Source organism: Aspergillus udagawae, assembly GCF_001078395.1.
Source record: "Aspergillus udagawae IFM 46973 DNA, scaffold_6, whole genome shotgun sequence".
In the NCBI taxonomy this organism is placed as follows: Eukaryota; Fungi; Ascomycota; class Eurotiomycetes; order Eurotiales; family Aspergillaceae; genus Aspergillus; species Aspergillus udagawae.
In genome coordinates, this window is record NW_025091269.1 from 549,292 (window position 1) to 576,823 (window position 27,532).

General features: G+C 49.1%; 6 protein-coding genes across 6 annotated transcripts; all 6 read right to left on the reverse strand.

The window, feature by feature from the left end:
• Positions 1-214: 214 nt before the first annotated feature.
• Positions 215-1,280, reverse strand: Aud_007964 (putative 26S proteasome-associated ubiquitin C-terminal hydrolase; the record flags this gene model as incomplete). Its single annotated transcript, XM_043292850.1, has 3 exons — positions 215-1,028; positions 1,093-1,187; positions 1,239-1,280. The coding sequence occupies 3 exons, from the start codon at positions 1,278-1,280 to the stop codon at positions 215-217; spliced, it is 951 nt and encodes a 316-aa protein (XP_043148785.1).
• A 1,908-nt stretch (positions 1,281-3,188) lies between these two features.
• On the reverse strand, positions 3,189-5,050 carry Aud_007965 (putative C6 transcription factor RosA-like; the record flags this gene model as incomplete). The annotated part of the gene is made up of 4 exons (XM_043292851.1): positions 3,189-4,211; positions 4,269-4,533; positions 4,587-4,889; positions 4,941-5,050. 4 exons carry the CDS (start codon positions 5,048-5,050, stop codon positions 3,189-3,191), a joined length of 1,701 nt encoding a protein of 566 aa, XP_043148786.1.
• Positions 5,051-12,983: 7,933 nt separating this feature from the next.
• Positions 12,984-15,976, reverse strand: Aud_007966 (putative importin beta-2 subunit; the record flags this gene model as incomplete). The annotated part of the gene is made up of 3 exons (XM_043292852.1): positions 12,984-13,085; positions 13,137-15,746; positions 15,875-15,976. The coding sequence occupies 3 exons, from the start codon at positions 15,974-15,976 to the stop codon at positions 12,984-12,986; spliced, it is 2,814 nt and encodes a 937-aa protein (XP_043148787.1).
• A 1,025-nt stretch (positions 15,977-17,001) lies between these two features.
• Positions 17,002-20,067, reverse strand: Aud_007967 (SacI domain protein; the record flags this gene model as incomplete). Its single annotated transcript, XM_043292853.1, has 3 exons — positions 17,002-18,936; positions 19,001-19,725; positions 19,857-20,067. The coding sequence occupies 3 exons, from the start codon at positions 20,065-20,067 to the stop codon at positions 17,002-17,004; spliced, it is 2,871 nt and encodes a 956-aa protein (XP_043148788.1).
• Positions 20,068-20,821: 754 nt separating this feature from the next.
• Aud_007968 (DUF803 domain membrane protein) lies at positions 20,822-22,389 on the reverse strand (the record flags this gene model as incomplete). Its single annotated transcript, XM_043292854.1, has 7 exons — positions 20,822-21,302; positions 21,355-21,646; positions 21,728-21,888; positions 21,949-22,039; positions 22,101-22,191; positions 22,300-22,325; positions 22,380-22,389. 7 exons carry the CDS (start codon positions 22,387-22,389, stop codon positions 20,822-20,824), a joined length of 1,152 nt encoding a protein of 383 aa, XP_043148789.1.
• Positions 22,390-24,661: 2,272 nt separating this feature from the next.
• Aud_007969 (uncharacterized protein) lies at positions 24,662-27,195 on the reverse strand (the record flags this gene model as incomplete). Its single annotated transcript, XM_043292855.1, has 2 exons — positions 24,662-26,059; positions 26,116-27,195. 2 exons carry the CDS (start codon positions 27,193-27,195, stop codon positions 24,662-24,664), a joined length of 2,478 nt encoding a protein of 825 aa, XP_043148790.1.
• Positions 27,196-27,532: the final 337 nt, after the last annotated feature.

The following is a 27,532-nucleotide window of genomic DNA, read 5'->3' on the forward strand; positions in this document are numbered from 1 at the left end:
CCTTTCATAGTTATGACGATTGATGACTGATGATACGAAGCTACATGGTCCTTCGGCGATACTGCACAGTTGACTTGTTCATGATTCGATGTACCTGTACATAGCGTTCTTTTCGTGACGGCTAGCTTCTGTATCAATGGTGCTTATATCCTCATATCTGCTCGTGAGACCATCATGAAGTACGACCCATCGAGCACGCAGTAATCATTCATGGTTAACCTCTCCGACTCAACAATCTCTTCTGAGTTTCCTGCTTCGCCTTCTCCACCCACGCCTCATACGCCCCAGGCCCCTCCTTCTCCTTCATCCCGGCCACCCCCTTAATCATCTCCCCGATGAAACCTACAAAGTTCCACCGGCGCAGGGTATTCTCCCACGCCCACGCGCGCCTCTTCCTCGCCTCCCGCTCCAACAGCTCCACATCCCCCGTCTCCCGGGCGCGGACCCTCAAATCCCTCACCACCGCCATAAGGTTAAACCGCGTCTCCCCCTCGGGATACCGCGCAATGCGCCGCTGCAAAACCTCGATCACCTTCTCGGGGAACGTCTCGCCATCGCACTCGCCATGGCTAATCGGATGCGGCTGCAGCCCATCAAGCTCATACAGCACCCCGTTGACAGGCGTGTACGCAATAAAATGGTAGACATCTGCCTCCTCGTCCTGGGCCGTGCGCGCGGTCTCATCGACGAAGGGCGAGGCGCGCGCGAAGGCGTTGTGGGCGGTGCGGATGATCTCCGAGTTGGAGAGGGCCTCGCCGCGGAGGTCTGGAGGGAAGCCTGTCGTGAAGTCCTTGAAGGAGCCGAGCTCCGGGCCGATGTTGATGGGGTAGGGTGTTGATGAGGCGGAGTCCTGGTTTAGGATGACGGAGAGGATGGCCTGGGTGCCGCAGGCGTTTTGGATGGTTTGGCCGGCAAAGAAGAGGTTCTCAGGGAGGGAGGTGACGAAGGTGCCGTCGAGGGGTTGGGTGGTGTTTGTTGAGGGGGGTTCGCGGATCCATTTGAAGAGGAAGATGACGCCGTAGACGGGGCTGGACAGAGTAGATTGTGAGTGTTTTGTCCGGTTGTTCATGGGGAGGAGAGAGACATGGTTACCTGAGGGACCGGATTGTGTCTGCGTCGAGGGAGATGAGTTCCTCGAACTGGACGTCTTGGACGCCGAGATTCTCGATCAGGGAGGTGAAGACGCCCTGGACGCGTTAGACTGAGGTTTATGTTTGGTGTGAAGGAGTTGGACATACCTCATCCGACTCGATCGTGCTCCAGCCTCCGCCGTCGGCCATGTCAGGGAATCAGGGAAATCCGGGCGACTGTAAGAGGGATGTAGGTGATTATCTGAGTAGCGGTCACTACTTTAGAATGACCAGCAGATAGAATAGAGCTGTTTTGAAAATAGAGTGAAGATATAATAGATAGTCGATTGTCACTTTCGCAGCTGCGAAAGGATACAGGTCCTACGTAAGGTAGCCCAAAGAGGCATGTTTGGCTGGGATGCAAATAAGCTCCAATCCTCCGCTTGGCACTCGACTTTTTGACTGCGTTGCAACAACCGACTCACAGTGAGTTGATCACAAGCAGTCATTGGTATGATGAAATTCGTCCGTAACATGTAACACAAGCAGATGTGTCTTTTCTAACCGGTATGCATGGCTTTCTCTACTTCACGAGGATGATGTTCCAAGCCCACACACCTCCTGCGTACGTCTTTATTACCATGATTGAGCATCGCTCATCACCTCTAAGAAGGACTGTCTGCTCAAACCTACATAAGAGTATCAAGTACATCTCGATATACCTTCAATGAGAGCACCACTGCTCATTGGGAGACTGCCCGCTTCCCAGTGTTCCATGTCAACCACCCAGCTCCACAGAGGGCCAGGTACCCGGAAGTCACCCAACCATCAAGAAGATTCAGTAAAGTACCTTTTTGGTAGAAATGCAAAAAGTACACCAGCTGGAACAAGAATAGAACAACAACAAAAGCAAGGACAAGAGCGGAGTGACTCCGATAGCACCTACCTCAACTCTAGCATCCTCAACCGAGAACATCTATCGAAGTTGAAAATCTGAAACACCGAATTCAAACAAAAATAAAGCAAACAGACCCCAAATTGACCCACCTGATTATCTACTGGTAAGGTTGACTAGTGCAGACTGCAGACACAGATACAGACCATATCGTCATCGGCTGGCACAAGACTCCGAGGCAAGTTCTTCGCACCATCTACCGAATACGAGGTCCCCCCGTTTCAGTAAAGGGTAGACTAGCTTTTCACCTCTGACAGCCAGTAAGAAGCAGATAAAATGCTGAAGAGTATTGACTGATGATCAGGGTCAAAGCACATGGGGACGGTTGGTATCGGGATGCCAAATTTAGGTGGAGCTAACCTAGTATGACTGTAGGAGGTTGACTTAATGACTCTATTGTAGGGTCATGATTCAATGGAGTATTCCTAGTTTCGGGTTCAGTTTCAGACACAGCTCTTGCACGGCCTGAGCATACTCTTATGCTTTGGTAGTTGATCTAGAGCAGCGAATGGTGAGTTGTGAGTTGACTGTCGTGCGTTAGGGTGTTGTAGATAGCTGTTGACGATGTGTGCTTCTAAAAATATCCATCCACACGTGCGGGCTGGGATTGGGGAATGTGGGATACTTCCAGATCGGCATCTTGCATGCTTAGTCTTGTGATTTCATCTCCTAGTTACAGGTTTCGAATTATTGATGTATCGTGCTCCCCTAATAATTTCTTAGGATTTTCTCTGCTGTAGTATGATACATCCATCCATATCCTATTTTTATAACAAAACTGTATGCGATGCTCCAATCAAGTCAAACGAGAGTAGGGTATATTGCTATCTTGGTATCAAATCCATCCATTCTTTGCTTCATCGTCGTTCCCCGCATTTTCCTCCTGTATGCTGGATAAAGTAGTCCCGCAAATCAAACAAGTCATTCGTAGCGAATGTGGGTATGTAGGTTCAACAAATATGCAAGCCAAATCAAATCGCGACAAAATGGTCCATCCCAGGACTGAAGAGAAAGAAAGCGGTCGTAAATTCAAAAGTGTACAAAAAAAGAAGTAGCCTTCTATTCGCCCATGCTCAATCAAATGCGTTTTCATAAGTCGGCCCGCGAAAAAATGTGTAGAAGAGAAGCGAAAGTAAAAAAAGAAAAGATCAGGTGCAGATGGTTCAATTCCAGGCTTCCGTCGTCGCGGTCAGCCCGGCAATGTGCATCGAATGAGCATCGTCGTAGAGTCCGATGCTGAGATCGAGGGTTCCATCCGCCCGCGAGATCTCTCCGCAAAGCATGTTCTCGAGGTAAGGCGGTGCAAAAGCAGGGGAATGCTGAAGCGAGCTGGGCTCGGAAAGGAGTCGAGGCGATGGCGGGTACAGAGTATGTGACATCGGAGCCGTCACATAAGCTCCTGCGGCGTCGAATGGCGAGCTCGCGATCGTCACCGCAGGAGGTGAATGGAGAGGAGATTCGAGAGGAGGCGTATAAGGTGCATAGGTGGCCGAGGTCGCAGAGGGCGAGGATGAAGATGCGAGGCGGTAGTCGTGGTAGTTGCGGTATGGGCTGGGGGGTGTGGGAGAGCAGTGATCGAGGGAATGTCGCGGTGACCACTGAAGACGGCTCTTGTACCTAGCAACGATGTGCCGAGGTAGGTCCATGAGACTCATGGCAAGTTGTAGTTCAGGACTGAAGGGATCTGCTGTACTCCTGGTCACGATAATCCGGTAGATCTCCTCCACAGGTCCGACTGACAGCGGGCCTAGGTAGGCACCCCCCATATCAGGAAATAAGCTGTCCAAGGCGACTCCAACGGCGTAAAACTGTGCAAGAATAGCCAGAGCACCAATATCTGCATCACCACCACGGAGCATGGCGGCGGGGAGCCAGAACAACCATCTGCGTAACGGTTGGACACGCTCGAATGCTTGCTCGGGTGTCTGTGACAGAAGATCCATCTGAAAGTTGCGTACAAAGTCGAGCAGCTCTCCAATCCGAGTGTAATACTCGTGGTTGTGAACGACCCGCTTCTGTACACTCTGGAGGGCCACAATAGTCTGGTCGAGGCTGGCCAGGTCGGCATCCTGAAAGCGGTATCCTGTCATCACTGGGGAGTTTGTGCATCCCAGATACCTTTGGTTCTCGAGAAGGACGGCTAATTCGGACTCGTGCTTCCAGATTGGGTGCATCGCGTTCAAGACCTTGTTCCAGTTAGTTTTCGTAGCCCCCGAGATAATTCGGCCAGTATGCCAACTCACCGTAGTAAGACCTTGCTGTACGGATGCCCACGTTTGCCAATCAGATGCTTGCCAGGAGAGCAAAATAGATGAAGCCAGGATGGCCTCGGAGTTCTCCTTTGAGAATGTCCCAATGGCCTTGTGCAGACCCTTGATTGCGATACCGCGATGATGATATGCCAGCTGCTTGGTCTCTTGATTCCGTGTGATCCAGGCAAGGTGGGAAGCCGAAAGGGTCAGGATCGAGCTCATCACGAAGTCGTTGGACAGAGCAAGGGACAGAAAGCTTATGAAGATCGTTAGAAACGCTTCTGCTCATTCTCATCAAGAAGACCTTACAGTGGCATCTTCTGAGCCCAGATGGTACACTCTCCGAAACCGCGGCGATGAAGATCGATGGACAGTCCGATGATATGATGGATCAAACGCAAGTCTGACCGGAACAGCTTGTACCATGCATTTCGAGGGTAGTGCATCAGTTCTGGGAAGGGAGGCACTCCCGTGACGTGCCAGTTCTCAATCTCCATCTCGATCTCTGGTGACATGAGCAGGTCGGGGGCTTTGCGGGCCTTGTTGGATTGCTCACGTGCAAGAGCAACATCCATGTAGTCGCAACGGCAATTGTGCTTGGTGCAGTTTCGACTACTCAGGAATTAGCAACGTACAGCATACACAGTAGCCAGCGTGCGTTACCATTGTGGGAAGGTCTCATCGCATCTAATATGACGTCTCTTGCATGTCGCACAGCCATTCCTCGACTTGGTATGGCTCTTGCGAGGAGGGCCACCACCAGGACCGGCCATTGTAACTAGTGAGGATGGAGGAGGGGAGTATAGATGTTGAGCTTGAGGATGGTGTCCTAAGAAGAAGGCTACCAAGGACAGCCAGCTGATGATGTACAGTGGACAGAATTTTTGGCAAGTGAAAAGGAAGGAAGATTATAAGTGGGATGGACAATGGACAAAGTATAAGTAAGTCTGTCTTCTCGCTCTGGCGTTGGGGCGTCGGACGCTTGGAGCAAGGACGAGAATAAAGGCCGATGAAACGACGGAGGGGAAGTATATAGTCGATCCGGGACAAGGTTAAATGAGAAGACTCCAAAAATAACCTCGAGCCGCAAGCCCCAGGTGGAGGAATGAAGATATAGAGCAGATGCACGTGGAGAATACGAGAAAACGGCAACAACCTTGGGGTCGGGTTCGCGTTTTGAACCAGTATGGAGTAAGGAGGATGGATATTAGAGGAGATGATCAAGCGAGAGTGACAGGAACAGGAGCAACGGAGGATTAAATCAGTCAGTCAGAAATCAGGGCGGTTTTGAAAATGCAGCCACCGTTCTTTTTAGTCACACTCTTCTCCCTTTCTCAGTCGTTGAGCACTTTAGGAAGAGGTGAACGGTCGTGTGGAAAAGAAAAATCCACGACAGGAAAAAGAAAGCAAACTACTATTAAAACCGAAATAAAGTAGCTACGTCGATAGGCAGGGATTAGTAAAATAGACGAGGAGATCAAAATAATAATAATTTTAGTAAACAATAAATAAAATAATCGAAAAATGAAGGACCATCATAATGAAAATAGGGAAACGAGATAGATCAAGACTAGCCCACTGCTTGAAGATTGGGACGCCGAGATGCTCGAACGCCACGGCAGAGGACCGGTCAGATGCTGATCGTTTGGACTGATGAATGGATTCCAGTCCGAGAGATCGAAGATACATGGAACCATCTGCCACCAAGACGAAAAGAGTAAACGGTTCAGGACGTCGTTGTGGGGGCCCAGAAGATTGAGCAACCTTCATCATTCAGGTTTCAGTTACAGACTTACAGATTTACAGACTGCGAAAGAGCATACACCTCTGCATACCACTACTGCAGGTGAGGAATATTAGCGGACACCAGTAAAGATCAAGTCTCCTATGTACTTTGTCAGGGAGAATGGTGGTTGGACGGATGAGATGATGCTTGGCTTGAGTGTCTCCTTCTGGGAGCAATGATGGGAAGCAATTCCTTTTGTCTGATATCAATTTGCTGAAGAATGTAAGGGCTAAATAAAATAGATGTGATAAGGGAAAATAAAAATAAATAAGAGAAAAAGAAAAGAATTCTACGGCTGGATGCAAAAATACGTCCAAGGGTACAAAATGGACTCTGATAGCACCTGTAAGTTCAGCTGGAAGAGGGGTTAGTCTGGGTAGCTTGAACCTAGCCCCAACCAGCATTCTATTGGGCCCGAAGTATCGAATTATCTTTTTTCTTCCCCCCCTCCAACCGGTTGCACCACATGGCAGAATCACCACCACAACAAATAATTACTTTACTGTTTATGGATTTAGAAACCGCGGAAGATAGCACCTAAGGGCGGTCAAATATGACGGGCCATAATCAAAGTTTCGTCCGAACTTGCTGTAGGCACTGTCGCCTGTAGCGCTTTCCGAGACCGAGGCCCGAATATATGATGGACTCTGCAAAAGGTGTTTATCTCCACTATCCACAAGGACTGTCGGCGAGCAGAACAGGCAAGGTGTAGGGCGTCAGATGTCTGAGATTACCAAAGTCCAGTACTGTAGAGTGCCAGAGATCATTCGTCATGGAGCTGTCAGTTATCCCTGGAGCAGGATGGGCTGCATCCTTGTTACAATGATTCAAGAAAAGGGGCGAAAGAAAAAGAAAAGAAATCACTTTCCAAACGACAAGTATGATATCGCCGTTTTGGGAACCTGGTTATCGACGATTATCTGCTTAAATTTGACATCTACCATGTTCTGTCGGAGTCTGGGCAGGGTCTGCCGGATCTCTAGATCCTTCTTGATCCAGGAAAACACCCAATTTGCTCAACTCTGGAGCATCTGTGACAATCACGGAATAGGTCTCCATCATTATTGAACTGCCCTTTATGGATTTTGGGAGAGAGACAGACATTGGCTGGGGAAAATGCTGCCCATGGTACTATTTTCTCTGACTAACTGCATTCGGTTAGCTTTACAATTAGCTAGATGGGCAGCGAGATCCTTTCAGACAGCTCAACCAGTTTGCTTGTCATTCGTCACTTCGCGGACAACCTCACATGGTTCAGCAGTGGCTCTGGAATGTTAGCAACTACTCTCGCCGTATTGAATATTACCCTGAGGGTCAGAAACTTCAATGAACTGACTTTTAAGCGAACAGGATGAACATCACCCTCGCTCCACAGACACACTACGTACATAGTCCGTACAGTCAGGCTAATCGACTACCCCTTTTCTTGTCTCGGGTAGGCGCCTGCCGCCGATTCGGCAGCGTGGACGATGAACGGGAGAGACAGGTTAAAATGGCCATTTCTCGTTCATTGTATCCAAATTGAGTCTAAGTTTAATGCCAAGGGGTTGCTGAATGCTGACGGTTGACAGGCTAGCACCGCTTACTTAACTCTTGATTGGTTTGATCCAACTTTGAGTGTCTATCACAATTAGACTACTAATTGATTCTGCTGATGATGAACTGATGGCCAGACTAGCTATATGCTATGTGCTAACTATCTGTTACGAGCAGTACAGTCACCTTAACTGCTTTCGAAGATCCCAACTATCAAGTGCAATTAACCTTCAAATTCGGAAAACGGTAAGCTTAAAGCTTGCTCTGATTGTCTCGTTCTCGGCCATCGGCTGCTTCTGAAGTTGGGCCGCCGTGTTCCCTTAAACTGGCAGAACGAAACTGCCGCTTCAAGCCGAGAGAAGCCACGTTGGCTCCACATCTCAAGTGACGGACAGGTCAGATTCCGACCTGCTGGTCGTTCAACGTTGTCAAAAATATCTGTCGAATCAACATTGCAGGGTCAAAGTAAAGTAATGATACATCGACTGTCAAACTGCACGAAGCAGTAGTACAGAGTAGAGACTCTACTCAAGGTATATCAAAATCCGCAGTCATCAGGCATGGCAAGGAACAATCAACAAACAAGAGAAATTACATTGTCAAGTGGTGGTAAAGGCACTAAACCCTGTAAGGCTAAAAACCGTCAATTGCAATGCGCGGGTCACCCAATAATCTCGTCCAGCTCCCCAGTCAACTAAAGTGAGCTAGGCTGAGGCTGTGGTGCTCTAAAGTATGAGGTACTAACCAGTTAAGGAATCATGACGCTAGTTCTCGATGAACGGACTTCTTTAGCACCCGTCCGCCGTACAAACAATCTATTTAGCATTGGCAGGTGGAGATGGGAGCTCTGCAGGCCTCAACCTTTGCTGCTATTACCGGAAATACTTCTTTTAGCTAAGGAAAGTTTGAAGAATACTGTTTTGTGCAGCTCGTGCCTGAGTTATCCCAGCACACCGGGTCATCGCGGCTGAGCGTTGGGCAAACCAGTGAAGTCCACGAGTGGGGTCTATCTTGATCACACTCTTCTGGATTCTGGGCATATGATACATATATTTGCATTTACAAAACCAGAGTGACATGGAACTAAAGAGAAATCTACCTTGCAAGTCCACGTATATGTGCATGAGGCTGAATAGCCGAAGACGATAACAGGATATACCCTACAGAGTAGTACTCCACAGAATACTGTAAGTAGTCACTGGACTCTGGCTGGAATGTAACACAGTTTCAGCCTTGAGACGCAGACGCCAAGACCATTTCACGCCTTGTGTGGGACAAGGTATTCCCAGGCCGCCGGATGAAACATCTGGCCGGCTGCTCGACCCATGTCTAATCGAGACGGGGATTCTTCCGCCATATACAAGGGTATTACCTCGAATTTCCGTGGTTTAGTGGCATTTCTCTGGTGTTCCACAGAAGGATTAAAAAGGCTTTGCGAAGGATGAAAAGAACAGCCAAGGAAGGTTATTTCAGAACGAAATATCCGCTGCTCACAGGTACCTACAAAACAAGGTCATGCTGGGAAATGCAGAGAGGCTATCCTGGACTATCAGAGCTATTCGGGGTTGCGGGCCGGGACCATGGTCATGGGGAAGGCGCAGGCTCGCAGCTAACTCACTGCCCAATGGGGAGGCTCATGAGCCGATAGCTTGAGCAATTATATTCTTGCTTCGACTCTAGAATATCAATTGCCTAGAGTAGACTGGCAAGGAATCGTCGAGACTCAAAGTGCTGTAGACAGCGACATGGGATTATCAGTGCTAAATTCATTGCATCAGCTGATCATCCTGTCGATTGTTTCGCCTTTTCGAGTCATTTTCATTCAGGGACCCCCTGCATATGTACTGTGACTACTGTCCATGCTCTAGTAGGCATTTCCCCACCCGACACCATGTGTAGTCTCATGCACTGTAATACAGGAGCATCACCACGTTTTCGTACCAAAGGGATAATCCCTGTTTGATCAGCAATCGATGATTTCATGTGGCTGTCGCCCAAGACAGGATCCTGCCTGGGCAGGCATCGCCATCACCGTCTATTAGCGAAGGCTGACGTTCATGAGCAGGCAACAGTCACTCAAAGATCGATAAGACGATGATTGCCTATTTTCCTTGTATGGCCTGAGCTCTTAGAGCCGAGCCTTGGCAAAGACTTGTTACCTTATGAGTGTGCTTTACAGAGATTTTCACCCCTCCAGAAGTGCGGATGATGGACAATCTTTGTTGAAGAGTGGAGGTGGGTCAGGCAGACCCTTGCCTCAGATAACCCCTCCTAACCCAATTTAGCATCGTCGGACGTTGCCGATTTTTGACACCCAATAATAAATAGGAAGTCGCTCTCCACGTCCGATGGTCGCTGCCCACTCAGATTCCCGTCGGGCCCACCTCGATCAGCTTCGACGGAATCGAGCCTGGCGGGGCTTCTGCCATGGACCAATGGGAAGCCAGCCTGTGCTGATACCCCGGCCCATGTTCTTTGCTTCTCGCGAGATGGAACCTATTCCGGTTAGCGTTGGTCTAGATCACCGCTTGTTTGGGCCTGTCAACTTAATTTTTTTTCTTTTTTGAGTCCGGCTCAACTTTAATTCGGCTGCTCATCTTTGTCTGCGATTTGGTACCATTGTTTTTTTCGCTTTGAATGATATCTAAGCGAGATAATGCGTCCAGGAGGCGTTCATCTTGTGGAAGCAAAAGAGTGGAAATTAATTAATGAGCTCTCTAGGTAATGTATGGGCCGAAGGACTGCTTTATTAATGATCTAGAGAATGTCAAGAGTGTGCTCTGGAAGTAGGGATGCAATGCACCCAAACGGGCAAAGGGCACACATGGACGCCCCGCCATACCTGGATGCCATGTGGGCTGACAGGGTGAAGCAGCCTGCAGGAGTGCAGGATAGGTACATGTAGCCCTGAGTTCCTGTCTGATAGTCATGGAGTAGTCATGGAGCCTTGGATGTGATTGCTGCCTCCGCTTCAATTACAATCTTTCCGTAGAGACAAGAATAACCCCTCGTCACTTCTCAGAGCTCGCCCCGACATTGCAGTCTGCGAGGACTATAATCACTGGTGATTACCGTCCCTTTTCCGGTTAGGCCCCAAATGACAATGTCAGAACTTAATGGTAGGACTTTGAGGCCGACTAAACTAACGTGCCCGATCAACCAGGCTAGAACGAACGGATCACTATCTGTGATGCGCTACATGACTCACAGCCTTCTTGTGTAACTAATCCATAACTGACCACAATCAGACCCACTTCCAGGGTTAAACTCTTAATGGCGAAGCCAACCGAAACCAAGTTATCACAAGGAGCCATCATTACAACCACTGATTAATAATACAGCCGATTCCTTCAGGCCAGCGATCGTTCATCAAGATTCGTCGTCCTATCAGAAGCGTCTCATCAATTGCCTTTTGTGTACAAAGCCCTCTGTGTACTCGCATCACACTTTCATCTGTACTTGCCCAGGGCTCTACTCAGCATACTACAGTATAGTATCGGTACAAACCATTCAAGAACAGATAGACAGAGAGACAGATGGTCAACAAATACAGACAGAGCCTCAAAGCCAAGACGCCAGCAAAGTGCACTATACTCGAAACTGTACTCTCCACGAAGCAACGCTGCCACCAATAACGGTGCAGACGGATTATAAAGTTGTCCTGCTTTGCAGTTTGAAGTTCATTGTACAATTCACAGCCCCCACAGCTACAGCTCATTTGGGAAACTCGCTGGTCAGTGCCAGTGGTCAGTGGTCATTATTGTCCTAAAAGGCTATGTAAATCCCTGTCTAGTCCCAGTAGTCTCGATAGTTAGCACTTAAACCAGATTGTCTTCAATATAAGGCCTTGCCCGTCGGTTCTTCAGTCTTACCTAGATGGGTGTCAAAATGCGAGTCCCGTTCTGGATTGGCGAGATTGACATGGGCATTATCTACAAAGTACGCCCTTATCACGCTTGTATATTGGTTTCAATAGCCTTGCAACATGAGACATCTATGTACCGGGGCAACCCCGGAAATTGCCCCAAGAATTCCCTCCCCGTATCAACTTCTCTATAGTAGATTCATTATATTCAATCCTCATGGATTATACGGAGATGGAGAGAGAACACAGTCGTAGGCGTAACCTCCTTCCCATTCAGGCCTTATTTCGCGATGCGAGTCTGCACTCGCACTCGCACTTGTAATTGCACCTCCTGATGGAGAAGAGATGGTGATCAGTGCTCATGCCAAGAGGCGATTGCTTCTATACATATCTTCCCCTCGCATCTAGGCTTTGGATCATCTACGTAGCGGCGTTGATCTTCATATCGTCTCCGCTCTTCTGTACTCCGTACACTACGCAGTAGATACACCAGTAACACCGCTGTTCCTACGGATTTTGCATGGTGTATGATGCGGGAGTCTGAAGCAGCTAATAGCCTGTGAAGTACTTCATACGAAGTATACTTGCAATGCGGCCAGTGGGCGGAAAAACTGTTAAAAATAGATGTCCGAGATCAGGTCTGTGGTTGATGCCGAAATAGGAAGGTAGAATGGACTTTTGGGCTTCTGGTGAAGAGCGATGTTGACATGATATTACGCTGTTACATGTTGAGATGGATATCTCTCACCAACCCAGAGGGTCTCTTATTGACCTCCAAAAGGGCCAGGGACACTGGGACCTTAACAGACCTTCAGCCTGCTGATAGTAATGTTTACCTACCTGCCTTGTCGAGCTACCAGCCTTAAGCAATATTGAAAACGACAGTGTCAACAGTTGTCATGCATCCTGTCTATCAGCGTGAAAGAGAACACTTCCTGGCAGAGACTGCTGCCGTTCATTGCCTGGATATCGCCATCTATACATAGATGCAGTGTTTCATTCAAGAATAAATCAATCGCTACCTAGTCTATCATATCTTACTAGCTACCATAGCTATCTCATAAATCTCATCATAACAGATCGACAAATGGTACAAAATGCTCGCCCATCCATCCACTCTCGCCACATCTTGCCTTCTCTTTCGTGGTATATACCCTTTCTGCATTATACTGTTTTCCCAGACTCATAATCAAGAGAACATCCGATATTGCCACTTTTCATTGCAGCAGTACTGCCCATCAGATCAACTCTATGCAGACCCAAATATCACAACATGTGTGTAAGAAGAGAAGGACAAAACAGGATTAAATTAAACAGGAAACACGCCATACGAAGCAAACATAAAGGAATCAAGGCTCACTCCGCCCTAATGAATTGAACAGAAACACTCGCCACACTCAGAATGCATCAATCATTAAGAAAGGGGAGGAAAGAAGAATGTAATGCATTTCTGAATTGCGCCGGTTCCGATCGGAAAGGAAAGAATATTTTGAGACGAATCGTAAGACAACTGCCGACTCTAAATCTGGTACGTAGAGCGGAGTTTCTGGACCACGTGCGGCGGAAGCTGGGTGAGGAATGAATCGAAGTCGGGTATCATATTTTTATAGCCTTGCAAGACCTGCTGTTGATTAGTAACTGTCATTGAACAGTAAAATAAAGTGAAACGAACCTGCTGGAACGAGCTCTGAATATCACGGTAATCCTCTTGATGAAGTGACTTGGTAGGGAAGGTGGCAATGGCCTGAAAGTAGTCTCCCAGACAAGACTCCAGAGCCTGCGGGTTCTTCATCACAACATGGTTGAAACCGAGGAATGCGGATGCCTTTTCGCGCGTGAACTCAATCTTGCTCATCGACTTCAGGAACGAGCCAGCGTACTCGGCCAGGTGTGAGGCAAGTTGATCGGAGCAGCAGAAGCCCAACCTTCCGAGGGCCATCGCGGCATTCTCATTCACCGAGTCGATGATCTCCTCGTTGTTAATGATGGTAGACAGTCCATGGTACAGCTTGTCGGCGTACGGCGCCAGATTGGCTTTCTCGGTGACGGCGATTTCACCGCACGACCAGCAGGCATTATTCAGCACGCTGAACCCGGTGTGTCGGTCGTCATCCCGGATTAGGTCCAGATCGAGCTGCTTGATCAAAGTAGGCATTATGTTGGGGATATATGACTCAAGCTGAGGAAAGATGTTGATGGCGCAGTCACCTAGCAACGCGTATGACGACTGCCGGACCTCATAATTCGGGTCCTCCATGCAGAAGCAGAGCAAATCAAAGAACCGAGGCTGCGAGCTAGCAACCAGTTCGCCGCTCTTCTGGGGATCGATGGCTTGTATGATCGCACTAAGGAGGTCCAGGCTGGTCACCAGGAAATCCTTGTCGGGCTCGTCAATGGCTTGGTTGTTCACAGACGCAATGTATTCCTGCAGGTTCTCGTAGATGATCTTTGTGCACCGTTGGAACAGAGGAGGCGCAAACGGAGCAAACGCATCGCCATACGCCGCAGCAATGTACCCCAGGCACTCGAGCAAGGGGAATAACTCCCGAGACTGGTCCGTCACCTTGTTGTAACGATCAATCAGGGCAGGCATCAGGATATCCACCAGGTGCGGTTTTGCCAGCTCTCCCATTACACATTCAGCAAGTGTCTGAACACAATCATACAGAATGTACATATTCCGATCCTTGTACTTTCCAAAGCACTGCACAAACTGTCTCAAAATCGGCTCACAGTAGGGTATCAAGTTGGCGTCCGACTTCTCCTCCAGGCTGGCAAAGGCAGAGGCGGCCGCCTCTTGCACCTTCTTATTGCCGTCCAGCATCCGGCGGAGTATACCCTCCATCATAGGCTCAAAGAAACGAGCCCTTTCCGATGGGTCAACCAAGTGCGAAGCCCATTCCGAGTACCGTCCAAGACACCAGCAGGTAATCTGTCGTACGACCGGCTGGGGGTCGTTCAGAAGCGAGATCAAGTAGGGGACAAGCTCGGGAAGGTGGGGCGTGACTGCATCCATACAGCCGTCTGCAACCGCGCCGAGCGTCAGAACCGCGGCTTCACGCTGCGGCCATTCCTCGTGGCGGAGAGTCTTTGTCAGATAGGGCATGATGATTTCGAATAGCGGCTGGTGATAAACGTTTGAAAAGACATCCAGCGCAGCCGCAGAACATTTTCTTAGGGTCCACTCGTCCTCTGGGTCATCGCCAAACTCGGAGTCCTCAATCTCACCTTCGCTCAGGTCGTCATCGTCATTTTCGTCAGCGGCCGTGTCGCCGTTAGCCTGCGATCCGGGCTTGGAGAGGTCTAAACGAGCGGCTTTCGATTTGGCGAATTGGGGTCTGAGGTCCTCCTCGCGGTCTTCTAGTTCAGCATCGTCGCCTTCACCCGATAGGCGAATCGCATCATCCTCGTCGTATACCATGCTCCGAAGCAGTACGGGAACAATCTTGGGCATGTGTGGCGCCAAGGGCTGTTGCAGCTTCGCCTGCTCGCCTGCAACAAGCCAGAACTCCGCCGCATCGAGAGCCAGTTCAGGGTCCTCCGCGTTGTTCTGCTGCATAATGATGTAGTTGACAATTCCTTCCATGTGCGGGACGAGCTTTTCGGGGGCAAAGTCCACCAATTGCGCGAAAGTCTGACATACCATACGTCGCACATCGGTGTCGGTGTCGCTGGCGAGCTGGAACAACTGCGAAAGAAACAGATCCAACGAGGCGATCAACGCCTGGGGTCTGCTGGGGAGGAAGACGTGGATGGTGCTCAAAGCCATAGACCGAACCCTGGGGCTCCCGCTGGAAGTGAACTCCATCAACTTCGGAATAATCACATCGAGAGGGCGTTGCCCCTCGTAATCCCGATCAAGGACCTTGCGGTTGTCTTCGCAAACTTTCGCGAGGGCCGACATGGCGGCCTCCTGAGCCAGGACCGGGACGTCCCCCGAAGCGTTCTCCACCAGACTCAGAAGTTCATGTAGCACCTCCGGCCATGCCAACAGCCCCGCCTGTTGCAACAGCTCCGTGATAATGCTACCGGCAGAGTTCCGCACCTGAAGGTTGCCGTCCCGCAGCCCGGTCAGAGTCGCGGATCGGATATATGCTAAACTGGGCTGAGGAATTGTATTGTATGCGACCCGGATCTTCGTCTTGAGGTTCATCGCAGCGGCGAAACGAATCAAATTGTAAGTGTCGTCATCCATGCCCACGGCCGGGGGGGTCTGCGGGGTGCAAAAAAGGTAGGTGATATAATTGACATAGTCGGGGGAGGATGTCGCTTGAACAAGCATCTATCAAACCGGGAAAAAAAAGAAGCTTTTGTTAGTCACATGTACCTAGCCCTCTGGAATGTATATGAGAGGGAGAAGCAGACTGCGGGTACGAAAGACAGGGGAACGGAAAAAAGTGTAAAGCCTACCTGTTCAGCCTGCTTTTGTGCTGTGCGATTGTGAGGATGTAACGAATCCCTGAGACAGCAGGCGAGCTGCCTCAATGGCTCATCCTGAGGTTTCCAATCCATTCTGTCGAACAATATGAGAAAGAAATAAAAAAAAGGAAACTAAAAAAAGAAAGACAACGTCGGATACGAAAGGCAAAAATGCCCCGAGAGAAAGAGTATGTGGTGAGGGTCAGGAGGGAGAGGTTAGTTGGCGGTAGTAAGTGTAGCACAGTGAACCCCGCCGTCCACTAAGTACTGGGGGGAAAGCGGTCTCTAACCCGTACGATTCTTCGCCCCCTTCTGAGAAAAAGCTGAGTATTATAGATGTAGGACTCTTGCAGATCAAGTAGTGCGTATATCGTATTATTACCAGCAGAGATGAAGAATATATGATTAGAGCAAGTCATACAGAAGACCAGAAGCCCGTCTGGTGGCTGAGAAAAAAAAAATTCCCTGCCAGCAAAAAGTTCTTTAGGAGCGAAATCGAAATACGGATACCAACTTAAGGTAATCATGATAACGAACCCCCGATGTAGAGCCAGCAGCACAACATTCTAAAAAAAGGGCTAATTATGATAGTCATTTTGAGTATTAAGGAAGTATTCAGAAGGCAGTGCAGGTTAATATCCGTATCTTGAAATGTAGTGACTAAAATGGTCTCTATCAGTGGAAGATTTCATGCGGGTTCTCGAGGTACAGCATGAGTGGTAATCCAGGCGTTGAAAGGTATTGTAACACCCTGTATTTATATTCGAAACTGTATTACCATTCTTACTCGAGGTGTCTGACTTCAAGTACTTATATCATGAAACATCTTGCTCTTGGTTTGGGATAATATCAACCCTTTGCACTGTTCTATGCCAGATTCAGAGTCAGATCATAAGATGTGTATCTATCGAATGTGTAAAAAGGTCTATCTGACATTGACGTGAAAGCAAAGCTATGCAAGATGTGCTCCTCCCTTACATTGTTGTGTGCGTCACCAGTAATATATATATAAAGAAACTTCCATATATCAACCAGCTGATGGAACATTGGGTCCCTAGGACTGAACTTTTCAGCCTAATCCGAGGAGGATTCACTGCCAACAGCTTGTAATCCCAAGCTTACGCCCAGACCAACTTCTTGATATCATAAACTAGATGCTCCAAAATCCCCGTACGTTTCTTGGCGTCTTCCAACGAGATGATTGCCGAGTTCTCAATCACAGACGGAGGCTTTCCTTCTTCACTGGAACGCGGTCCTTCGCCGGCCATCATCGCGCGCTCGATCTCTTCGCAGATAGTCCGCACCCAGTCGGTTTCGCTCACAGTGCCGCTGCCTGCAGCATTGTTTTGTGCGACGGAGTTGGATTGAGGAAGCCCTTTGAAGGCTACGAATCGCATGGTCGACTGAGTGCCACCGCGAAACCAAGAATATAGGCCTCGTTCGCCGCTGGCTTGCGCATTGCTGTTCTGGGCCTTGGTGTCGACATCGCTCTTCAGAGAGCGAGTGTTGACGCGCCAGGCGTTCTCGCCGCCTTCGCGGTACTCGATGATTAGTCCAACATTACCTTCTTCATTCGCTTGTGATTCGGTCAAGATCGATGTAATATATGTGCCGTAATTCAGACGCGATATCGAGCGTAAATCGATGCGCTCGAATGAGGTCACCTTGTCAGTATTCCAGTCAAAGCGGCAGCTGTAGACAGCCGCGTCGGTCAGGAGCAGGACCGCTTCCTCGAATGGCAAAGTTCGTAGGGTGTTGGGCTGCCGAGGTGTGAGCATAGTCCAGCCTCCCAGGAACTCTTCCGACTGGTCGCTGATCACGATCTTGCAGCTCGTATCGATCGCGCTTCGGCGTAGTTTCTGCACGGAGATCCCTGGATCGGCAGTACGCATCTCCATGGCAAATTCTGCGAATATACGAGTCGACACATTTCCCAGAAGATAATCAATGCATGCCTGTGAGAAGTAATCGTTGACAATATTGTTGTAGTATCTAGACAGCGTCAATCCCAGGTCGTTCAGTGCGCCTCGGTAGTCCCGCTTGCGGGTTCGTGTGTAGTCCCCCTTCAAAGCTGCCGTGGAGGAGTACTGCTTCGAGATCGCATCTCCATTATCTGCCCAAAGGGTATTGAACCACTGGGTAGACGAGTCGCGGCTCAAATCGATGTCAATGCCCTCAAGCTTCAGTTCGCGTTCCAAGGCCCACTGGCCAAAGGCACATTGCGCAACACCGGTACGATCCAAACAGTCCATGCAATTGGTGCGTACTATGCCCGTCTGGCTTTGAGTGACCGTACCATTGCGTACAATCGTATCGCCGTACTCGTTTAGAACGGACTCCAAACGTTTCACAAGTCGGCTCACGTTCTCGAACTTCATTCCGCGGCATTCGTTGTGGAAGTCAAACCACTCCATTCCGAGGGGTATACCGTCGATGCCGCCAGATTCATTCAGCACCCGAGCATATTTCTCGTATTCATTACCAAGCTTCAATTCACCGGCTTGCTTGTCGATGAGAGACACCGCTTGGAGTTTTCCATACCTGCGAGCGAGATTTCGAAAATGCCTGTCAAAAGCAAGTTGATTTGTCTCCGTCGAGTGGTGAAGCACCGGAACCGGTTTGAAAGCATATGGTGATTGAGAGAAATAGAGAGGGATCGATCCGCGCACTTGAAGGTAGGAATAGACATTGTGGCTGGTATCCCAATCAGGAACTGAAAGGATTTGCTCCGTTTCAACAGTGTTTGCCGTGTTCCCTTCGTCATCAACGCCGCGTCGAAGATATCGGAGACCAGGTCGCTTGACCGACCGCCGCGAAATCAAAGTCAATAGGAAATTCAGCTTTTCGGCATCAACCTTGACGCTCTGTGCCTCATCTTTCTCACCGAGCACTCGACCTTCTATGTGTTCATCTGCGACGTTGGCATCCGGCTGTTCTGTCTTAGCTGACACAGTGAACTCTCGCTGGCCGACGAAACCCTGCACAAGAGGCAAGATGAGACTGTGCGCGTCAGCTTTGATGAAAGGATCCATCAAGTTTCTGTTCCAGAAATACTGTGGACATCCAGGATCAGCTAAACCGTCTCATTATCTTTAGATCGAGAGCGCTTCCACATACCAACTCATCAACTACTTTGTGCATAGGTAGATGATCGTTGCGCGCTTGCTGGGCGCCGAAAGACCTCGATAAATCGTACTCGTAGGCAAAGAAGAAATTCTGCGAAGAATATATAAGTCTGGTGTATCGCAGGAGCTTCGGCAGCAGTTCGACCGTTGGGTCAGAAGGTTCCTTTCCACTTTCCAACGGCGAGTCTGCGCCAGCGCCTGGTGCATCGGAGACCGCAGTTGACTTTTCCAATTTCGCGATTGGAGGCTGCCGTTCGGTTCCCAAGTCCTTTTCATTCCCGAGAAGTCTCTCCGTCGTATCCTGACCGACGTTGCTAAGCCCTGGGAGTCCCAGTGTCTTTCTCGAAAGCCAGCTCGCAGCGAATCGCCCGAACCGGACGCGCTTCCCGATCACATCTTCGGCTATACTCCCTCTGCGGTCTCGGGAGGAAGAATCCTCTTGTGTTGGAGATGCTGGCACGCTATTGATGTCGGGTTCTTCTCCATCCGTCTCGTTGTCAGAGATGCTGCCTTCTGAGGCAGCCTCGCCCGGACCTGCCTCTCCCTGAAGAAGCGATTCCTTTGCCTGAGAGATTGCCCGACTGGCATCCGCCTGCGATGAGAGCGGAATAATTGCAACATTGGTGATGGAGTAGATCGGTTTGCCTTGAATCTGCGCCACTTGCTGGCGTTGAGTTATGGAGATGAGAAACGAGTATGATGCAACGGATAAAAGGCCTCGATTAAGACGGTCAGTTAGCGGCCGGTGACCAAGCGAGTATTTGCCAGAGGGGAAGAAGCTCCGCTATATTCAGAATCGCAGGGACTGAGGACAGTGTCACTAATAGTAGCCGAAAATACTAACTTACCGACTAGACCATAAGCCTCCAGTCCGGCATCTTTCCTCACAGCGGGATCCGATGCCGGCACCGACAGAGACGAGATCTTGTTCGTCTTGTAGTCAATCCGGACAGACTGCGGCTCGTAACTGCCATTGTTACGTCCTCCATTCCCATGCGGCTGAAGAACGAGACCGTCCACAGCCGCGAAAATGACCAACTTGCGCAGCAAGCCAGGCATGTCGCTGGATAGAATTCTCTATGGAGATGCAGAGCAAGTGTGACAAACCAGACCTGTGCACCGCTTGCTATCGTAACTCAAGATGTACAGCTGAGTTTCACAGGTATGCCAGTATGTCACAAAAGTCTGCATCATCAACGCAAGCTGTGTGGCAGAAATCGCGTTGGGCGTGTGGTATGAATCGGTTGCACAGCTGACCTTGCGCGTACCCAAGCCAACCCACCGTTGCCTGGCGGAGGAAGTCTGACATCATATCTAAGCAACCCCCAGCGCTCGAGCAGAACTGTCATGCTCTCCTATCAAGTAAACAGAAACCAGGAGCCATTATTGTGTACGTGAATTCGGATTCTTAAAATAATCGATGCCATAGAAATTGATACAAAATCTATCCCAAAATCGACACAAGTGCGTATATACAGTTCTTGTATTGGCACGTGACCAGGCGGGCTGTTCGCCAAGCCAAGGAGCAATCATCCAAACGAGTATCCAAAGAACATCCAAATCAATCATAAGCAGCCCTTAACCGTCACCCTGGTATATCCTGCGCTTGTAGAAAAGTAGAAGTACAGTTGCATCCCGCGACCGTAATGAAACCGAGCTAGATTGCGGCAAAAATGACGGATGAATCGAGTTGTGAAAATAATAAAACCGAAGCAAGTGGAAGGAAAACGTTACAAAAGTGTCTTTTTGGTTCGTAAAGGAAGTAAAGACTGTCGGAGAAGATAAGAAGACAACTATGGTGATTCGTAACGTTCTATCGCCTGTCATGCTTATTGGGATGTTGAGTGGTGCGATCAATATCATCGCTTCGTTTATAGGTCGGCCCCGGTTCTCCGTCGCTTTCCTCCGTCAACTCTGACAGACCGAAAGCCTGATTCTCGACATCGTAAGAATGCATGAGCCCTTCGCGGTCCCCATGCCCATTCATGAAAACAAGGCTAGATGAACGACGGTGAGGCTCATTGCTCCGGCGCGATTGCATAGATCTCCGGGTCTGGAAGCTGGCAATGCCATCTGTAGGCACCCCGTCGTCATCCAATTTCGAATTAAGCATATGTCGCCCGTCGGGATCATGCCGGGAAAGGTTCAAAAGGTATACGCCGGAGAAGATTGTGAGGAATCCGCAGAGCAACGAGATAGTGTTGACGGCATCGCTTGTATTGAATCCTTTAAAGAGAATAAAGGAGGCGCATAACGTGGCGGTTGTAAATGTAACGTAGTAGAGAGGATTGACACTGATGATCACCATTAGCGTCAGGGCTTTCTTCGTGGGAGCGCAGAACTTACATGGAGGTTGAAAACTGATTCAATGCCTTGTTAAAGTAGTTCATCTGTGTAAGAATGCAGAAACCCGTGACGATCAAGAAGACGTATGTCGATGCATGTGTGAATTGGTTGCTTCCGTTGAATGTGAGTTTCAGAGCGATTCCGAAGGCCTTAACGGACATAACAGAGACGGAGCCCACTGTTGAGCAGATAGAGATAAAGATCAAGGGGTTTTTCTTTCCATGTATTGGCGCCACTCGGTAGATCATGACCGTCGAGAAAATCGCAACCGCAAGGCAATAGACAAGGAACCCTAACATTAAAAGACGAGTCAATCATCGTACCTAGCTAGACGTCGAGAGAAAGGAAAAAGGGCGATGTTCATAGGACGTACCTGGCTGGATCGCATAATCGAGGATCTCGTCAACTGTCTCGACTGGTTTATCTGGCGGCGCATGCAGAACGATGACAACGGAGCCAAGCAGACACAAGGCGCAGCCCAATTTTCCCAAAATGCCGAGTCTTTCATGCAGAAAATAGGACCCAAGGACAGCACTTTGAGAGAGTAGGTCAGCTAGGCGCAGGAGGACTCAATCCAACCTCAGGGTTTCTTACCCAATCAACACACTAAGCGCACCAAGCGGAGTAACGAGAATGGCGGGCGCAAAAGCATATGCAGCGAAGTTGGCAACTTCCCCGATGGCCACTGTAGGTCTCCGTCAGCTCTCCATCCTCTCCCTTTTGGACGTAATCGCGGCCATTCGTACATGTAGTGACTCCACCCCACCATATCGGACTTTTGAGATATGAAAAGCCTTCTCCCTCAAACCCATGCCTTTCTGAAGCGTGCATTAACCCCTAGATGCGATCAATCAGCTATATCGTTCTATGTGGCAGCTCATGTCATCGGCGGACGAATTAGGGATGCGGTCGGTTTGCTGCGGGCGGCAGGCGAGGCGAACGAACCTTCTTTGTGATAACGAAACTTGTGCCTGGAAGATGGGTCAATATGAGGCAAAAGACCTTGGTAAGAGAACACAACATACCGATAGCCATTGTTGACAGAATGGCCAAGATTAGGCCGACATATCTGCATCCCAGGGATCAACCTGTTAGCGATGAACTGTCCTGATGGTCAGGTAGTGGTGGCAAGCCGCGCAGGGAGTAAAACCATACTTCTCTGGAAGCATCCTAATGAATTTGCAGGAGCTGATTGCTCCTCCTCAAGTAAGAATCCCAATGCGAGGAAATATTGGAAGAAAAGTTCAAATCGAGGCCAATAGAACACTGGAGGGTTGAAGCATCAGGAACGCGCCAACAAGGACAGAAGACGATGCCGCGGATCAACAGAACAACACGCAGCAGAGCAGCGAACGAACGAATAGAGGCAGCAGAAAAATTGAGCCAGCCCAAAATTCCTTTTCTGCAGGCTTATGTTGGGGGATGATGGATGGTCGAGAACTCTTGCGATGGAAGAGAGAGCATTGACTGAGACTTCCTACAGTTTGGCGTTCCAGATCTGGCTGGCTTGGTGCCTGCGCTCGTGCGGTGGGGTTCCTCCCTCTCCTCCAAAGACGGAACCGGGGGGCTGCGCTTGGGATTGACGCGTAAGAGGCAAGCCAAAAGGCACAACGGAAATAATGAGTTATGAGGCAAAAATAAATTCGAAACAATGTCCTGTTCACAAGGGTTGAAGCTCACTCAAGATCAGAAATAGAACTGTTCAAAGTTGATGATAATGGCATACGGTAGTATTATGAACAATGTGATTGGCAAAATGACCCTAGCAACAGGTACTTCCTACACTAAAAGGCAGTCAATAAATTGGTATTATTGCGGGAGAACCATTCTACTTAGGTACCAAACTAGATAATAATACCTATCTACTCCGTACTACTCACTGCATATGTACTACGACTCAATATGCATGAACTCGATAAGCTTCAATAGATCGAGAATTGCATAGTCACAGGTCAGGAACAGTCATATATAAGACTGTTTGTACAGCCAACGTACCTTGTCGCATTAGAAAAGGACAATGGTGTCCTTTCGATATGATTATCCACATTTTACATATTATGGATTCCCTTAAGTCCCTTCACAATTATGTAACTAATCAAAACAGCCAAGTAGATCCCGTCTTTATTCAAGCCATTATTAACTATTATCCAATCATCAGCCTATTTCAGATGCCGTTCATCCTGTTGAGCCCTTCCCTTGGCCTCCCTTGACTGCGATCAGCGTTTCAGCCACGGGACTCTTTCGAGGACCTGAAGTAGCGAAATTAACATGCCGCTAAAATGCTAAGAATAAACACTCTGTGCACCGTGCCGAGGTGCATAACTATGATCACCATGAATATGATCGTCTTGAATATCATTATTGCGATTATTGGAATCCAACGCACTGAAAATGGGTGTCCAGGATTTTCTCATTTTTTTGGCATTATTGCCATAATCCCCTTACAGAGGAGACTTCTCGGTGCTTACTGGCAAGAAGGGACATCAATATCATCCCCTTGTAAGCCCCCTAGGACATAGATGCAAGGACAAAAGCGCATCATCAACTAGTTACTTGTGGCAGCATTGTCGACCATGGAGAAGACCACCATCGAACACCATTCATGAGCAAAGAGATTAAGCAAACTCATCAGATGCCAGCATATCTGTACTATGCCTGGGAGAAACCGAGCGCAAGACAATTATGAGATTCGGAATAGAACATGAAAAAGATTAAGCATATCATTTTGTACCGTTCAGCATAGCAAAAACTGAGTAAACCATCGCACCGAAACACCCTCACGCCGAGCTAGATGCTATCGAAAATAATAATAATAAAGGTCCTCTGTTATAGACATGTGCACAATGGTGGAACCCACGCACAGTGACCCCAAGAGTGACCCATGAGTCGAAGATATCATCTTGCATGCCAAAGCCATGAAAGCAAAATGCGAGAAACAAAATGCACTTTAAACAAATGATGTCACATACAAACCTGGCGTGGCAGAAATCTAGCTTGCCTTCAAAGCAGGGGAATGCAGTTCGGAATACACTCGAAACGGTGGGTGTGCTCGAGTAGAAGCGTAAGACCAGAGCGTTACGTACCTTGTTAGAAAAGACTGCCGAATTCTCCATTGTCGGGCAATTCCCTAGACTGAGATGGAAATACCAGAGTATATGGCCGATATGCGATCGACAGCCATCGCAAAATGAACCGCTGGTTTTGCTAGATATGAGTATGTTTGTTAGATAGGGGCGTGAGCTTCTGAATGAGCTCAGGGATGGCGGGGACGGGAATGAATGAAAAGTATGGGAGCAGTCTAGGGGTATCATGAGGATCGAGAGCGTTTAAGGTCGGGTGAGGGATTCTCAGCGAGATCAAACTCGTCTTCCGGGTCGCGGGATCGTTTCGACGGTCCGTTATCGAGAGATTTCAAGCCAGAGGCCGGGCTTTCGTTAACGGTATCGAGCCCATCGGCAAATCCCAAGTCGATATACTCTTCATCATCGAGCGGCAACTCATCGTCATGCTGGGGGAGAATTTCAGCCGGAGTATCGCCCTCAAACTCGTCATGGTCCTCGCCAAATTCACTAGTGTCGTCGATATTTCCATCATTGTTCTTAGAATCTTTGGGAGGACCCTCGAACAGATCTTCTACGTAACCAAGCGCATCGTCGGCAGGATCTGGAGTATCTCGTTCTTGTTTCTCTGGTACCTGCGAAATCGGAACTGATCCCGAATCCTTGTGCAGATAGTCGCCGTCACCAGCCCTGGGACTCTCTTCAAGATCGTGACTATGCCCTTCAACATTGTCGACGGCATCGTCAATTGAAGAAAGACCATGGCCCGCCAACGGCTGTTCTGTGCGATGGTCTTCGACGACAGGGTCGAGGGAGCCATTATCTTGACTTTCATCGTCACCATCTCCAGGACCCTCAGGCACTTCAAGCTCCACAGGATCTTTCCGTTCTGAATCCTCCTCGTCACTGTTCTCGATTTCAGAATGCTCATTCTCAAGGCCACGATCTGTCTGGTCATTATGCACTGGACTGGCAGAGCCATCTTTGTCTTCCAACTCATCGTTCATATCGGCTCCGGGCAGATGAGCTATAGTGACAGTTGTATCTGTCTGTTGCTCTTCAGAATCGTATGATTCTTCGTGAGCTGCCTCTTCGTTGCCGGCGGTATCCTTGTCAAACTCGGGATCATTGGCGTCTTCAACCACTCCCTCTTCATTCAGTTCGTCCTCTTGGGCATCGGTGGAGGGAGCAACTCTAGTGCTCTGCTTTGCCAAAGAAGCCGCGTCGTTGCCTACGGGCTCCTGGGCTGAAGATGCCTCTCCATTGTCCTCTATATCATGGTAAGACTCAGCTTCATCCGATGCAGCTTGCAATTCGCGAGCATCAATGTGCTTGTTGGTTGTTGGGTGGCTTGGTGACGCGGGCTCTTCTTCTCGGTCACGAGCTTCTTCTTCATGGTCATGAGCTTCGGAGCCCTCCACGAGCTGTTCATCAACTTCCTGGTAAACACCCCACAAATTAATCTCAGACAACCCCTTTCCTTCGCTCGCAGCTAATAGCAGATCTGAGATTTCCGCTGGAATTGTCAACTTTGTACTCAAAGTAAGATATAGCGGCTCTGGGGAATCGATTCCGTCATTGTGGCAGAGGCGCAGATAAACATCGATGATCTGGTGTAAGGTCACCTTCGAGACATGTGTGCAGTCCTGGATCAGATTATTAGCACTTGTTACCAGACCAGTTACACGCGTGAGACACTCACCTCCATGAGCTGCAAATTCAAAGACTCGATATCTAGCACAAGGATTTCGTTCTCACCAACATGCTCATAAAGGACCTCACGACAAGACTCGAAAAGTTTCCCGAGGGGTTCGTAAGCAAGGCTTTCATCTTCGAGAAAAAAGGTCTCCGAAGAATCACCCTCGCGTGGGGGAAATAGAGAAATCTCATTGTCCTGATAATAGACCTTGACAGGATGCAGAGTCACCTGGCCCGTCGTATCAGGCTCATGATCGAATCCTTGTTCCGGCCCTTGCAGGCTGAGATCCTGCGCTGCTTGCTCTTCTGTACCTAAACCTCCTGCTGCACCATGCTCCTCAACAGGCTGCGAAATCTGGCCAGCGTGCTCGTCGCTGCCTTCGTTATAATCATCAGCGCCCTCAAGATGATCTGGATTCGGACCAGTCTTCCCGATATCATGAGGTCTTAACTCGGAATCTACTTGGTCTGTCTGGTTAGTGCGGTTGATGATGTCTCCTCCGGGGCTTTTAGGCTGATGCGCGTCAGCGTGTGGATCGGCGTTGTCGTTGTGCTGATCGAGTGCTCCCTGTAACTCATGACCAGATTCGTCATGGTGCTCGGGTTTCGCTTCAGGATGAGCCCCTACCGCAGGCTCCTGACCATAGTCTTCAGCGACGGGATTTTCAGCCGATCCCGCTTCTTGTGTGTCTGGTTTATCTGTGTTGTCACAAACCTGGACTTCCTGATATTCGGGGGCTGCAGCATCGGCATCATCAACATATTCATCTTCCAGCATTTCTTCCTCATGTGACTCCTCTATCCCGTATTGCATCTCTACATTGTGACTCCCCTCCTGATATTGATCGTCAGCGTCGACCATAGTCGGCTCGGCGACGTTATCCATCATATCGGCATCTCTCGGTCCATCTTGGTCTATATCCTCTTCCTGTAATGTATCCGGGTAATCGTCGGCTGCAGTCATATCCTTATCGGCATTTGAGGCGTGGTCTTCCATCACATCGAGGTCAATGTCAAAATCATCCACATGACCCTGATAGGGAGAAGCCATCTCCATCGTGTCATCAAGGCCAGGAACTTCCATGTTGGAAAATGCTAGTGATGATGTAGTGGTCATGGCATAGGTGTTTGGAGGGTATTATGGTCTCGCGTTGCTAATACTGGTACGCGCAAAACTTTCTCGGTGGCGCCTTATGCTTCGTAAGGCGAGAAGGTAGAGTGAGCCCGCAGAAAGCAACTTCTCTCTTCAAAATGAGAAAGATGTAGAATATAAGTCCAGTCAACGTTTATTATGGCCAGCTTGAATCGCTCAAGTGAAGTAGGAAAGGTAAAGAGCGAGGTTGACGATGACGGGGTCCATAGAAGGATGCAAGCAGAGAAAGCTTCTTGTGTTGCGGTAAGCGAGGGGGTAGCGCGGTGCA